The 14,632-nt window shown below is 37.4% G+C and overlaps 1 protein-coding gene across 3 annotated transcripts in view; it reads left to right on the top strand.

The window, feature by feature from the left end:
• The window catches only part of PDGFC (platelet derived growth factor C), a 114,298-nt gene that overhangs the window by 73,332 nt on the left and 26,334 nt on the right, over window positions 1-14,632 (top strand). For all 3 annotated transcript variants that reach the window (XM_065736247.1, XM_065736248.1, XM_065736246.1), the window contains one exon: window positions 5,533-5,713. In XM_065736247.1, the coding sequence (XP_065592319.1) occupies window positions 5,533-5,713 (181 nt within the window). The remainder of the gene's footprint in view (window positions 1-5,532; window positions 5,714-14,632) is intronic.

The following is a 14,632-nucleotide window of genomic DNA, read 5'->3' as shown; positions in this document are numbered from 1 at the left end:
TCTATCTGGTAGTCTTTGAGAAACAAGTTTCTTACAATATCTTGTCTTTAATATCATTCAAAGTAGCCCTAAGTCAAAAGTTTTTGTTCGTGCTGAATGAATTTAGTTTTATTGAAGATTTATAGAATCATAGAATGTGTCATAGAATGGCTTGGACTGTATGGTCCTTGGGGTGGGCAGGGACATCTTCCACTAGATCAGGTTGCCCAAGGCCTTATCCAGTCCGGCCTTGAACAGCTCTAGGGATATCTCCATCTCCACAGTTTCTCTGGACAATCTGTTCAGTTCCTCACCACAGTCTGAGTAAAGAATTTCTTCCTAACATCTAACCTAAATCTTCCCTCTTTTAGTTTAAAACCATTCCCTCTGAGTATTTGCTGGTGCTGCCCACAGGGTCAAGGCCTCAGCCAAGGTGCCCTTTCCCTTCCTTTCCTACAGATTACTTTGCTTTCTGTCTCATTTGTGGGTTATTTTTTCCCTACCTCTGGTGGCAAGTTGAGTTACTAATAGCGCAGTTGAACAGATGTTCAAATTCTATGATTTCAGGAAATTTTTATCTATTTGTTAGTTGTGGGCTTAACTTATGGACCAATCTTTCCCAGTCTGTCGTTCAGGTGGATATAGTTTACTGGCAATAAATGCAAAATGCTACGAAATAAATGAATACATTTGAAAGGCGAATGAATTAAATTGCTATTTTGAAGCTTGCAAACTTGTGCAACAGTTGTACTCCTTGGCAGCACTAGAGGAGAAGAGTTACCACAATTAAGATTTCATCTTACACAACTTGAAAAATAGTGTGGGTGTACCTGCGATTTCATTATTACCTACTATTAAATTTCTTTTAGAATTTTAGTTTTAATTTCACATGACATCTTCTTCCTCTGTGCATCAGTCTTTGAGAAACATTTCCTTTAATCTTCAAGGGTGGGAGGGGAAAGCAGTACAAGTGACAGAAAAGTGGTTCTCCTGTTGATTCAATGGTGCAGTGTGTGCTCTTCTTCTTACAACTGTACCGCTGCAGTAGTAGGTTTGTATTTTGCCTGATATCCACTTATGTTTCTCTGACTCACAGTGCCAGCATCGTTCTATGCTTTGTTTCTCCTCGGGGTCCCTCCATTTTCTCTTCATTCTTCATCATGAATTTCACATTCTCCATGTCTCATCCTGTGATTTTTTGCTAGAGGCTGCGGAATGCTTTGACCTGTGGGCAGTAACAAGGCTACTTAACCAAATTGGCTCTGCCATCAGGTGTCATGGATTTGAGTGTCTCTGTTCCCTTTTCCACCCCAATAAATGTGAATTTTCCCACTGAAGTGTTGCTGTAGATCCCTGTTGATAGGGGAAGGCTTCCAAAACTTATTTCAGGTGAGGCACGCAAACTTTGAAAGAAAACGTCTTCAAGCTAAGTGCTTGGCCTCTTTCCTCTCTAAATATAATGCTTATTTCACTAAGAACAATATGATTACTTGCAGCTGTGATTGAAGTGATCTAAGAGGTGAAGAGTACGTGAGATATTGCCAGTACCTTGACACCTCTGTGTTTAGAACAAAGCCGTTTAACTTGAGTGATGGAAACTAAAGTTTTATTCCATAAGAACTTTAAATATTTCAGAAGTAAAAATGAAAATGATTTTAGGTATTAATGGAAGATGGAGAAGAAATTTTCCTTTTGAAATTTTGTTTAGGAAAAGACCACCATGATATTTTCAGGATGACAGTTCTTAGTAACTTCCATTGTTGCCAAAACGAAGCTGCCCAAACATAAACCATCTACATTCTATTCAATAACATTTTGTCTACTGAACTGCCAGGGGACCTTCAATGCTTTTGGTCCAAGTCTGAGGTAGGTATTTTGGTGTGCTGTCTCAGCACAGGGAAAACTTTGAAATACCATATGCTTTTCAACAAAATGGAGTAGAAATACTGCAGCATCCCATGGGGAAAAAATAATGTCAGGGTTTGTTGTCCGCTTCATGGAAAAGAAAAAAAACACCAAAACCTGAAGTCAGTGCCTATCAAAGGGAGGAAGGAAGAATGCATTTCACTTTTCTCATGGTGAGCGTGCTAGCTTTTTGTCTAGCACACATCTTTATCAGATGGAAAAATCCAGTGTCACTAATATGACAAAATATTTTACTGTGTGGTTTTCTACTCCTTACATCCATTGATACATTTCTGGGATTCTGAAGGCAGAGGGAAGTTGTACGAAGGTCACAAAACTGTAAGCCAAGGTAAACAGCCTGTCAGAAAATATTTAGCAAATGATGGTGTAAACCACAGAAAAATTGAGAAAGGAGAGGAAAACACATTCCCTTAGAGAATACATTTCCTGGTTTGAAAGGTATTGAAGTTCACAGTCCCTTGCATTACTCCTTTGTCCTTTTCAAATAAATTGCCTTTGTTCAGGTTGTTAATTCAACTCAGGGTCTTGGGCACCTAGCCATAGGGAAGAGGAATACATATTCTGCAAGTTATATATGGGAAGGCAAAATGAGATCGTTGACAAAAGGCAAATGCATCTTTTATCCCTGGATAAGAAATGAAGCTATCTCTTAGTCAGAACTTTTGGTAATATTTGAATAAAGTATGGAATGTGGATATGCATGAGCGTTTCTTTAGTCGTGCCATAGAGTATTGTGTTTTCTGGTTTCTACACAGCACAACAAGGATTATTTGGTTCAATGTGCATTTTATTTTTTTATTTATTTTTAACTCCATTGCAGTTAGAAAATAGTTTCTGTTTCTCAATTCTTGGCTATTTATCCTAGTTCTTTTGCTTTTCAAGGAAAAGCTTCCCTTGCTGGGGAATTAGGTGGCTGTGATATTGTCCCTGCTGCTTTATAGCCCTGTGACAAGAAGCATCAGAACTGTGCAGTGCAGCCTTGTAAATGCTAAAGCACCTGAACCAGTTTGTTTTGTTGTGTTTTGCAACATCTTCAGTCAACGTGCCCAGGAAATGTGTGACAGGCTTTTTTTTGTTTAACATAGACTTAGTTTTTCAGAATATGTATTTTTTTTCCTTCTAACTTTATCTCATATAATAATACTAATTAGCATTTATTTTAAGAGTCCAGGTTTAAATCATGAAAATTGTTTCACTTTTACTTCGTGGATACAGTGAGAACAAAGATAGCGAGAACAAAGACAATAGGAAGTGCTGTGTAAGTTATGGTAGAAGCACTGATGCCTGTACTATATTTGACCCTTTCTGAAGTTGAAGTTGTTAAAATACTTATTAACTCTTTACTAATCAGAAAAATAGGAAATAATTATCTAACTAGAGAAATGAAAAGATGGAAATTGGAAATTTTGTAATCCAATCACTGTCGAAATGTACCACACACCGCCTCTCTGTGCTCACATCCATAAGTTCATAAGTTCATAAGGTTGGAAAGGACCTATAAGATCATCTAGTCCAACCATCCTCCTATCACTATCTCTACCCAACTACTAAATTAAGTCCTTTAGCACCTCATCTAAACGCTTCTTGAACAGCGCTAGGGATGGTGCCAATCCAGCAAGTGCTAATAAAAGTCAGTGGCTGCCATTTTATCCACAGGAAGGAATTCAGTGGCACACCTTTGCTTCATACACACTTCCATGTCAGTCACCATTCTGTCAGACTGCCCCTCTGCTGCCATCTGCCATGCAACACCAGCATGTAACAGAATACTGTTGGGAACGTTCAACCTCTACTGCCATACTGCCAACATCCACCCCTGAGTTGTGAGCCAGCAGGATAAAATAAGAGGCATGACTTTCAGTGCAGCCCTTGTATGATAAAATTCAGTGCTCAAAATCAATTTGGTAAATATGGTGTGCTCTGAAGTCTTCCTGCAATTAGTGTGCGCATCGTCTTTGGAATAAGTTGTAAACCTGGTCATAAAGTTAAAGCAGTTATGATTTGGTTAAAGGAATTAGTGTTTCATTCGAAAAAATATGGTGATGAAGTAATTAGTATCATAAGTTCAACAAAGATTTAAAACTACGGGATATGGTAGTAATGCATTTTGAATGTAGTTAATGAGCATATTCATTGCATTCATTTCTAATTAAGTGGAAAAAATACTGGTCCTTTAAATGGAGATAATAAATGCGTGGAAGTTGGTCTTGCACAAACATGCAACACCAGAATTTATTACCTGCTGTCTAACTAGGGAACTGGGAGTCATTATAAAGATTAGATTTACTGAAAAAAAAAATCAAGGAAAAGCTTCAGTAGAAAATGTTTGAGGTAATAATTTTCAGATTAAATTTTCCTTAGCAGAGTAAGAGTGTGTTTTCCTTTTTAAAATACAGTTATTTGTTGTCATCAGAGCTGGTAGGACAGTTTGTACCCTTGAAAAGTATTCAGTAACATTTACCAACTTGGATTTCCATGAGAAATAAGTTTATTTTACAACTAGAGCTGTAAGAGACCAGAACACTCCAAAATGTTGAAACTTTCCTAGAGGGTTATTCTTGCTTGCCTTAGAGCTGAGGTGCTGTTGTCATGTAGCAGTGTGGTGGCTGGGGCAGCAGTAAGCTTCCCAAAACCAGCTGTGCCCTGAGGGTTGCATTCCTACCTTTCTGAGCCCAGGAGCATTGCTGCTCACAAGGTTTTCAAGCTCTACAGCAGGGAAAAGTGGCAGAAATCCGTGCTGTTTATTCTGTCAGTAGGCAGCTGGGGAACAGACATGAAGCAAGTTAAAATATTAAAACCAGACGTGCCTTCTAGAGCAGTGATTTTCAATGTTTTTATGACTTGAGAACCCGCTGAACGTTCCCCAGTGGAAGTGAGGACCTTCGTGTGGCATATTAAAGCTTACAGATGACAACTGACAGGCATTTCTTAGTTACCTTTCGTGGATCTATTTGAAGTTGTTCACAGATCCCCACGGTTAGCCAGACCACACGTTAAAAACTAATGAAACTAAATCAAACCTTTTATGTTCTGTTCTTTCAAAGCTCCCAACTCATATATCTTCTGTCAGTATTATCAACATATCATGTTCTTTCTGACACGTGGTACGTTTATGTTTTTGCTTAACGAGGGTCTCATTGGGATATACGTAAGCTCCAAATTTGCTTCCAAGTTTCCCTTAACCACCTTAACCTTCTGGAGCTTGCTCATCACTGGTATTACAAGAGGGCAAGATTTCATTACCAAAAGCCCCTGAACTTTCACTGGCAACATGCAGTTAATTTCTAATGGTACTGCAGTGTCAATTACTGTGCCACACATAAGTAATTCCAGGTTTTTTTTTTTCTCTCTTTTTTCTGCCCCATCCTGCATATTGTACTTGTTCCTCTTAAAAGGGACATGTGGTCTATACAAAATGCTAGTTCTGTTCTTATTTTTTAACCTCACTGCCTGATTTTATCATGCCAGTAGCACATTGGAGGCTTCTTTTAAAAGAGCTAACTTCAGTAGTATACTTTTAGTATTTAAAAATAATATAAATGTAATAAGATTGAAGTTTATGGATTAAAATAGGACATTTGTAGAAATTTATCAGCAAATAAACATGTAATTTTCTTTTCTGTTCAGGTATGACTTTGTAGAAGTTGAAGAACCTAGTGATGGCACTGTTCTAGGGCGCTGGTGTGGTTCCAGTAGTGTGCCAAGCAGACAAATCTCCAAAGGAAACCAGATCAGAATAAGATTTGTGTCTGATGAATATTTTCCTTCTCAACCTGGATTCTGCATCCATTATACGCTTCTTGTGCCAGTAAGTAACGTTTCAGGAAAATAACATCTTTGAAGTGGTAGTTTAAAAGAATCTTTATATAGTTTAGAGTTAATTACTGTTTATTCCTTAGTAATAACAATAATGAATAATTTGACTGCTGGAATTGTACATTTTGTTTTTTCTCTTTAACTAACTTGAATGTTCTTGTGGTTGATCTTGGATGGCTTTGGACTGGGAAGTTTCAGACTCTGTTGTTTAGATGGAAACTCAAATAAAATGTTTGCATTCCCATTACTGTGCTGTGAAAAAGGCACTTTCTCTTGCTTTGAGATGAACAAATTCAGCATAGGAATCAGCTGTGTGACATGTAAAGACCATTACAAATGAGACTGAAGATATTTATGTTCTTCTTAGTCAGTTACTCCATACAGAACCAGATGATTATATCTAGTTCGAAAACAGTAAGCTCTTATTCTTCTGAATTGTTTTATTATAGTGATAAAGCAGATGATGTGTGATACTCAATTTTCACTGTGTTCTTTTCCTGAAAAATATACTCGAGGCTTCTCTTAATGTTGTTTAACACTTGTAACTCACTAAGCACTAATTGTTGTCTGAAGTACGGCTGCTTTCACAGTCAACAGATTTCTGTTACGTTTTTTCAACGAGTGAAAGATCTGTGGTAGCAAAACAACGTTTATAAGTTTTTAGGGATGAGATAATGTTCTCAAACTCAGGATTGAGCGGAACATGAGTTGACTTGTTTTAGAGTAGATATTCTGTATTTAAAGAGAGTAAGGAATATTTTGGTAGCAACCTTCATAATTCACTTTGTGAATTTCCTAAGTCATCTTCGTAGTTTGTGGTATTTGGTTAGTGGAAAACATCTGCAAGCTCAATAAAAAATTGATCAAAAGAATCCATGTTGTAACCCTACTGACATGCACTTCACTCGATGCATTTGGCTTGCTTAACTTCCTTTTCCATTTTTGCCTGTTATCCTCCTTCACAAAACTTGCATTACTAAGAAGAATAGAAGAATAATTCTGTGCATCTTTTAACACCGCCTCATCTTGTATATGTCTAGTATACTGGTTGTGATGTCAGTGAGGTGCAGTATTGTATATATACATGCTGCTTTCTGTTGTATGCCTGTCAGTGTTTGTAAATATTTAGGCTTCGGTAATATTTCTAAACTGATGAAAGCCAAGTCTGCTTGAATCTTTTGTAAGTTAGACGAGTGAATTTTTAAACCAAATAACATGTCAGTCAGCAAACCATCTTGGAATATGGCCAGGTTTAAATTTTTTATACCAGAGGGCAGAAGGTAATGAGTATGTTTACTTTTAGAAAATAGTAAAAGAAAATCCCTAAATAGATGTTGTGTGAGCTGGTGCCAGATTTCACTGCAGTTGCTCTAGTATTACCTCCTATCTGCTACATGTCTATCTTACTTATGTTCAAATTTTTCTGGAATGGTTTAAACAAATGCACCTAAAACTACCAGAGTATACATATTGCTGTCTTCATGTGATGCTGGACTGTGTTTGTTTATTTGTAGTTTTAAATTATCAACACCTGCAAGAGAAATTATTAATTTTCAGAATGTCTAGATCACAAACCATGAACATTTATTAAGTAGACAAAAACAGAGACTCCTGGCATTGCATTATGACTATTTTTAGTCCTTCTTTTCCTCCATCAATAAAGTTTATACACCTAAGAAGTATACACACAATCTGTTAAATTAAATTAAAGCAATACCCATCATGTCACAGGAACACAGAGCTAGCTTCAAAACGCATGTCATAACAACTGTTTAAAGGTTTGTGGGAATTACTTTTCAAATCTCTAATGGAAAGATTTTTCATCCAAGAAGTCCATTTTAATAAGCTGTGGAAAATACATTTTGACATTTCAGATTGCATAATTAACTGTATTGATTGTAAATGCGGTCGTTACTGATAACTTGGAGGGTTAGATCTGCTTCTGGTTTTCAAGCAGTGGAACACTGAAGGCTCTCTCTCCACCCCCCCCGATTTGTTTATGCATATATGTGTAATGCTACATCAGCTTACACTTCAAGAAGATATATTAAAATCTACAGCTTCTCCCAGTTACATGAAAGGTGTCAGCTACAGGAATGAGTGTAATTTTAAAACAATTCTTGCAAAAACGTCATTGATTTGCTTAATGATTCACTTTTATGAATTGAGCCTAAACAGTTAATTTTTATTTTTTTTTCATTTTTTAAGAAAAGGGGGAGGGAGAGACGCCTGGTGGACTAGCAGTGAGAGATTGTTTGGGGAGAAATGAAGCAAAACTGAAATAAAACAGTGCAAGCTTGTTTCTGTATTTGGAGGCCACACACAGAGAGGGGCACTGGACACATTTTCAGGTCTCTTAAAGAGCAAGAGAAATGGCTTTGTTTAAACCTCATGTATATATTTTTTAACTTTGTATATTATATTTCAAACTAACCTTTCCTATGATTAATAAGTAGAGCGAAAATGCCTATTGATCTGATTACCTTACTTCTAGGATTTAGCCACTCCAAAGTACTACCAGCAGTTCCAATGGCATGCGATGCAACATAGCTTTACAGAAACATGTAACACAGGGTTACAGGGCACTGCTTAAAAGTGGTGGGTATATTGTATACAAGCAGAATGTTTCCTGAGACAATCACACAGCTTTTCTTGAGGTTCTAGATAACTGTGATTTAATTATTTGATTTTCTTCCATTTTAAACTGCGTACCATGGGTGTATCTTAAAATGTTCTCTAATTTTGTTTTAATTCTCTCTTTTTTTTTTTTTATTTGACTGTTCTTTTGTTGCAAGTTAATTGGAACACCATAAAGTGCAAGGAAGCATTGTATAAGCTTATTTTTGCTAAGAAAATTTACCTTATGTTATTTCAGAATTCTCCTGCTACTTTCAGCGCAGTTGTTATTTTTAGGCACTCTGTTCATGCTCTGCCCTGTCACTTAGTCAGTGCTTACTGCTGAGCTACATTATTCACTTAGGGCTGTTTAGTGGTTGTTCTGCATTTTGACTGTTCAGCTGTGCATTTATTAAAAGTCACGTATTCGTAGGCATTATATAATCCGAAACCACCTACAAATATACTGCAAAAAGCAACCCGTATTTCATTTATTTTCCCCTTCTTCTCACTTGTCCCCAATTTACTAATCCATACAGTAGCCATGTGCAATTGAAGGAAACCTTATGAACTCCTACAAAATGTGTTTGGGCTTCAGTCTTCCTAGTGACTTGTTTAGTTTAAATTATGTCAGTTACAAGTTTGGCATAGAAAACTTGATGTAATAAAGCCCATTGTTACTTGGGGGAACGGGTGAATGGGATACTTGATGCCTGAGGTGCCATTAAGGAATGCATGACTGATTGCCAAAGTAGTTATTAATTATTCAGGGCACTTGGAACAAAGCAGCTCCAGTTAAAGTCGAAGCTGGGGGTGACTATATTGCCCTTCTTTTTTGGCATATGGCAGCATGTCATTTGTCATGGAAGATCATGCCAAAAATCTTTGCTAAGAGCAGACTTAACCCTCTTCTCTGCAAATGAAGATGAACAGCAAAATCTAAAAGGAGTTATGAAAGACTGAACTGGTTTAAAAGCGACTTGGCAGGTGTTTTGTGATTTTGGTGCAGTACCTGTATGGCTGCCTGTGGTTCAGTCCAAAAGAGATTATTTTCTTTTGATGGAGAGATGATGTTAGTAATACACTTGCTGGTAACTGTAAGGATCTGATAACTTGTTGTTTACTTCAGGAACAAGGACTGATATTCCTCACATAATCCATTTAAGGCCATCCAATAGTTGTTACGTTGTTCAATCTGAATTGGCTAAGCTTTGCTATTTTTAGGGTTGAGCGCATTAATTTTGTTTGTGGAATCTTTAAAATAGAGAATGTTTAATGAAAAAACTCTAATTAAATGTAAATAGTTGTAGAATGTGTACTAATAAGAGAAAAAGGAAAACTCTTTTCTGGCCTTCCCTTCCATCCATTTCAGAGATGTCAGTTATGTACGTGTCACACACATCAGGACCAAAGACAAAGAGAGGCCTAATTTAGGCTACAATAACTGAAAACCCATCCAGAAACGTCACAAAGGACATTGTTGATCTCCTAAACAAAGGTGAAGGAAAGGTGTTAGCTCAAGAAGTAATCGAAAGTATTTGGAAAAAGAAAGAATGTATTTTAGGGTTCTTTGAAGCCAGAGTCAAGATTGTATGAAGCAGCAGGAGTGTATATGAGTGTTAGATAGTACTTTGGATGGCTACGTGAGGAATAAAAAGAGGACTGTGAAAATCCTTCATACATTTGGAAAGACTCCTAAACCAAACAAAACAAAACAAAAAATCAGTGTTTAGTTTCAACTGACTATGTACAATAAAACCTAAGGTCAGACAAATCAACTAATTCCTAAAGATGCTCAAACATGTAAATTCTGTACTTCAGTTTTTGTCTGTGGAAAGAATGATGCCCTGCAAATTAGAGAGGTTTTAGGACTAAGTTTTTCCTTGGGGATTTCATTTTGTATTAGATCTAAGCTGAGGACTGAAGAGAAATTCCCTTTACACTTTTGACATAGGATATGAAAGATTACCCTCAAATAAATAGATAGGAGGGACATGCTTAAGGGTTAGTTCTTGTAAGTAAAAAAACTACAGAGAGTACAAAAATGAGAATGACTGTTATCCGTGGGACTACGATGAAAGGAAAATGATTTTTTATCAGTCAGTAGTAATAGAAAAAAGCATTTAATGCATTGTGTGTGTAGGCATGTGAATTGAAAAATGTGTTATTTGGCAGACTTAGGAGTACGGCTAAGTTTCTACACCTTTCACCGTTTCTCAAGTGTCTGGATGTCTTAAACCAAGGCTGTCTACCCCAAGCATCTGTTACCAGTGGCAGTCATAAATGGATGATTAGGGAGCACTAAGAAGAGGGCAAGCAGATGTGATTCTTCATCCCTCCTACTCTGCCCCACTTGTAAGCTATTTTCTGCAGAAGGGAGGAAATTCCCAGAACCTGTGTGCTTTATCTGTTTAGTAATCTGTAACTGACCTTCCTTCCAAATAATTGCACAGTTTCCCCTTGAACCCAGGCAAGATTCATGCCTTCACAACATCCTTTGATAAAATGTCTTACAGGTCTATCATGTGTTTACATGAAGAACCACTTCCTTCTGTTTGTTGAGCCATGCTACCAGCAGCCTCATGCAGTGGCCCCATGTTCTTACAATGGAAGAAGCAGAGAACTTTTGTTCCCACCCACCTTTTTCATACTACATTAGCCCTTTTCTTGCTGATTAGTCCCGAACTGTCCATTCAGTCTTTATCAGCAAACCATTGCCAAGGTTTCATCTTTCTTTTTGTGCCCTTTTGGACCATGTTGTACCATTATGAAATTGCAAGGTGTTGGAAATAATTGTACAGAATTTGCTATTAGCAAGAGATCAGTGTCAGAATCAGTCACATTACAATGAGTCAAGTAAATCAGAATTTGTTGTATAGCAAAAGCCATGGAGGAGGATTTCTCAGGGACAGAGGTGGCAGGTGGAGTTCCTGAGGGGTGTTGGATCATTGGGAGCAGCATCAGGGTAGCAGATGGTGAGATGGAAGCAAGACAGAAAGCAACGTTTGGATCACCTCCACAAATGAAGTGATTACGAGGATCACGTGAAGTTCGTGTTGATGCTTCACTTTTCAGTGGTTAACTCTTCTCACAAACTTGTATGAGGTTATTAAATCTCCAGTCCTGAAGCAGATTGATTGCTAGTTGCAGGACTGGTTGTTCAGTCATGGCTTGGCAGGATTTTACACGGCACAGTGGTGAAAAGTTTGACAAGTGTCTGAAAAACTGGGGATGAAGCAATATTGAAGGCAACACTGGTTTATTGAAATTATGAAGTTAATTAGTGTCTGGGGAGAAAGACACATTTGTTACATTTCTGCTTCTTTGTACACATTGAGAGAGTATCTAAATACTTGATTAACTTCTTGAATACTTCTTTCCCTACAAAATGTGGAGATTGTAGAGGCACCTCATATAAAAGAAACGTGAAACCACTCCTTTGTTTGAAAGGAATACGCGTAAAACATGCCGCTCCAACACTGGTCCCATATAATTGTAGTTGTTGGATGTTACCTCAAAATAATTATTCCACATTGATTTCCAAATGTTCCTTTAGCCTTTCGAAATTGTTCTATAATCATGTTTCAGACTTATTTGTTCATTTCTATTGGTCATATGTATTCTGAAGACTGCATTCTCTGTCATCCATGATTTTTAAATTAATTAAAAAAGATGTTTAACAAGCTACTGTTAACAACCAAAACAAAATACTTCCCTCCCAGATTCCCTCTAGCTGCTTTTATTATTTTTTTCCCCAAGATTACTTATCTTTATCTTTTCTGCATTTTCAAGCATTATGGAGCTGTCTAGTTGACTATCACTTTTCCAGTTTCCAGGATCAGCATGTTATTCACACCTTTCTGAGAAAACATGCTGACGGTTTCTCTACAGATCTTGAAGTGTAGTGACTCAATCCCATTCTCAAAGTAATCCCCTGTGTAATTGGCACAGTCCTAGGTTTTTTGTGCTTTCAAATGCTGCCTGACATGCTTGCTAGTCAAAAAGAAAAGGTAAGCAAATGTACATTTGACACTAGGTTTCAGGCAGTGCCATAATTTTCAATTTTGCTGTTTTAGCTTCGTTCATGTCATGTCCCTATGCAGTCTAATAGCTATGCCACAGTCCTATCTATTGCCTCATCCCAATAAAACAGACTAAACAACAAAACTTTAGTGGTGCATGCTCTGCTAAGTTTTGTTGACATAACTGTGGCAGGGAAAGATGAAAACAGAATGAAAGGAAAAATCTGAGGGCACAACAAACAAAAGAATTACTTAGTGCAGTTTATCCATCCACTCTTTTTTCCATATGTTCCAGATCAGAAAGGGCCCTTAGGAACAGCAGAATTGCAAGAAAAAAAATGAAATGGTGGAACAGCTTCTGCAGATGACTGACAACACAGCCTAACAACATAGACCGGTGGAAGCAGCTTTTATATTCAGGAGAAAAAAATCTTGACAGAGTAATAACACTGTGTAGTAGCTTCAGGCTAGGGGTTTGCTTGAGGAAAGATTAATATGGGGTATTGGTGGTGGTGTTAAGAGAAATCCTTCTGTTTCTAAGAAGGGCTAGATAATAAGCACTATGGGAATACCAACATTTGCACCTGTCTAGTCTTTGCAGTACCTGGCCTCTGGTGTTACAGATGGGGATTATGAGCTGTCTTTGGTTAGCTTTTCATAAATGCTCAGAACTGTTTTAATGAATGGTTTGGCTGAAAAAGCCATGATTTTTGTTGAAAAGTTTCTCGTTTTGTTTTCATGGGAAAATCTATGTAATGACAAAGCTGATGAATCTGTTATTTCAATTATCTCTGTCTGTGGTGGTGGAGAAAGAATTAAGAAGTTCCTTCTGTTGTGACTACTGGTAGTCAGTGCACATTGTTGAGGCACTGTAATTGCCTAAAGTATAAAGACAAATAAAAACCTTGCACATGAGAACTGGGAACAGTTTTTGCTTGGCAAGACAGTTCCAGAAGCTCAGGCTGCTTGAGTATTCATTTCATTCTGTTTTTGAACTGGGCAATAAATTGCAGGAAGAAAATTGCTAAGAATCTTTTTTTTATGAGGAGAACTAAACTGCTGGGCTTCAGATAGAAGGGAGCAATTCAGTACATGAAAGACCTGACTTAGAGGCACTTGAAAAGTGAACGTGTGAAAGCAGATGGTATAGCCTGTAGAAGCAATATTGCATATAACCCTAAAGACACTGAGAAACTGTTAGCTCCTAATATCCCCTCTCTCTCTTCTGCAAAAGTATCCTTCCATAATACTCTGCCCTGGCTTCGTGTACACCAGCTCTCAGGTTGTCTGTTGGACAATTATGGGAATTTCAGTGTAGTGATGTACACATTTAAATCACTTTCATGCTTTATTATCTAGCATGTAGCCCTGGTGCATTTTGGTAGCACTTAGCTTAAAAGTTTCTTGGGAGATCTGTTCAAGCCATTCTTCAATGAGCATGACAAATGCCCTTTTAACAATGTGATCATCTTAAACAAGACAGATCCTACACTAAGGTGGGTCTTAAAGAAGTCCAAATACTCATGGTTTGGTGAATAGTTGGCTTAGTAAATACAGTTCCTTAGAACTGAGTTTGCAAATGTATTGTTTCAGTAGGTTTATATCAGATATTTTTGCATCAGAAGGAATTGTCTAAATCTAGCAGTGGGACATTTCCAGTATATTTCAGCTTGGATCTTTACTGTTTATGCTACCATACATGTGTGAATGTACAACTGACACTATTTTGGAAATTTCAAAACCTCTTAAGTTGTAGACAAATTTTGCTAGTTCTGTGCAACCTGAACTTCCTGCTAGCTGTCAAGGCCAAGAAGATTAGGTAGCTGAGGAGAGTAAGGCATCTGAGAGTTTCATTCGGGCAACATTTTTACCTCTTTGAAAGACAGGAACAAATGCCACCCCATTTTTAACATTTTTAGAGGCCAAACCCCCCTCCTCATCACAACCTCCCTTCAGGAAGTTGTAGAGTGCAATGAGGTCTCCCCTGAGTCTCCACTTCTCCAGACTGTGTCATCTGCATAATGCCTTTTTGGCTTGGAATTCATGTATTTTAGTCAAAGAAAATACTGTTATCGTTCTTCCTTTTTGCACTCTGTCAATATATGTAACTTTAAATACTGTATTTACTTTTTAAAATTGTTTTTCTGATTAAAATAGTTATGGGCAGCTTTCATGTGGAAAAAAACCCAGCACGCTATAGCCATTAGTTGCTCAATATAACAGTACATCTTTTGATGCAGCATAAAGGTAGAGTTAGGATTCGTAAGAGTACT

The sequence above is a fragment of the Cyrtonyx montezumae genome, unplaced genomic scaffold, assembly GCF_038088225.1.
Source record: "Cyrtonyx montezumae isolate F1298 unplaced genomic scaffold, pur_monq_1.0 scaffold_2, whole genome shotgun sequence".
Lineage (NCBI taxonomy): Eukaryota > Metazoa > Chordata > Aves > Galliformes > Odontophoridae > Cyrtonyx > Cyrtonyx montezumae.
This window is presented reverse-complemented; position numbering and strand designations above follow the sequence as displayed.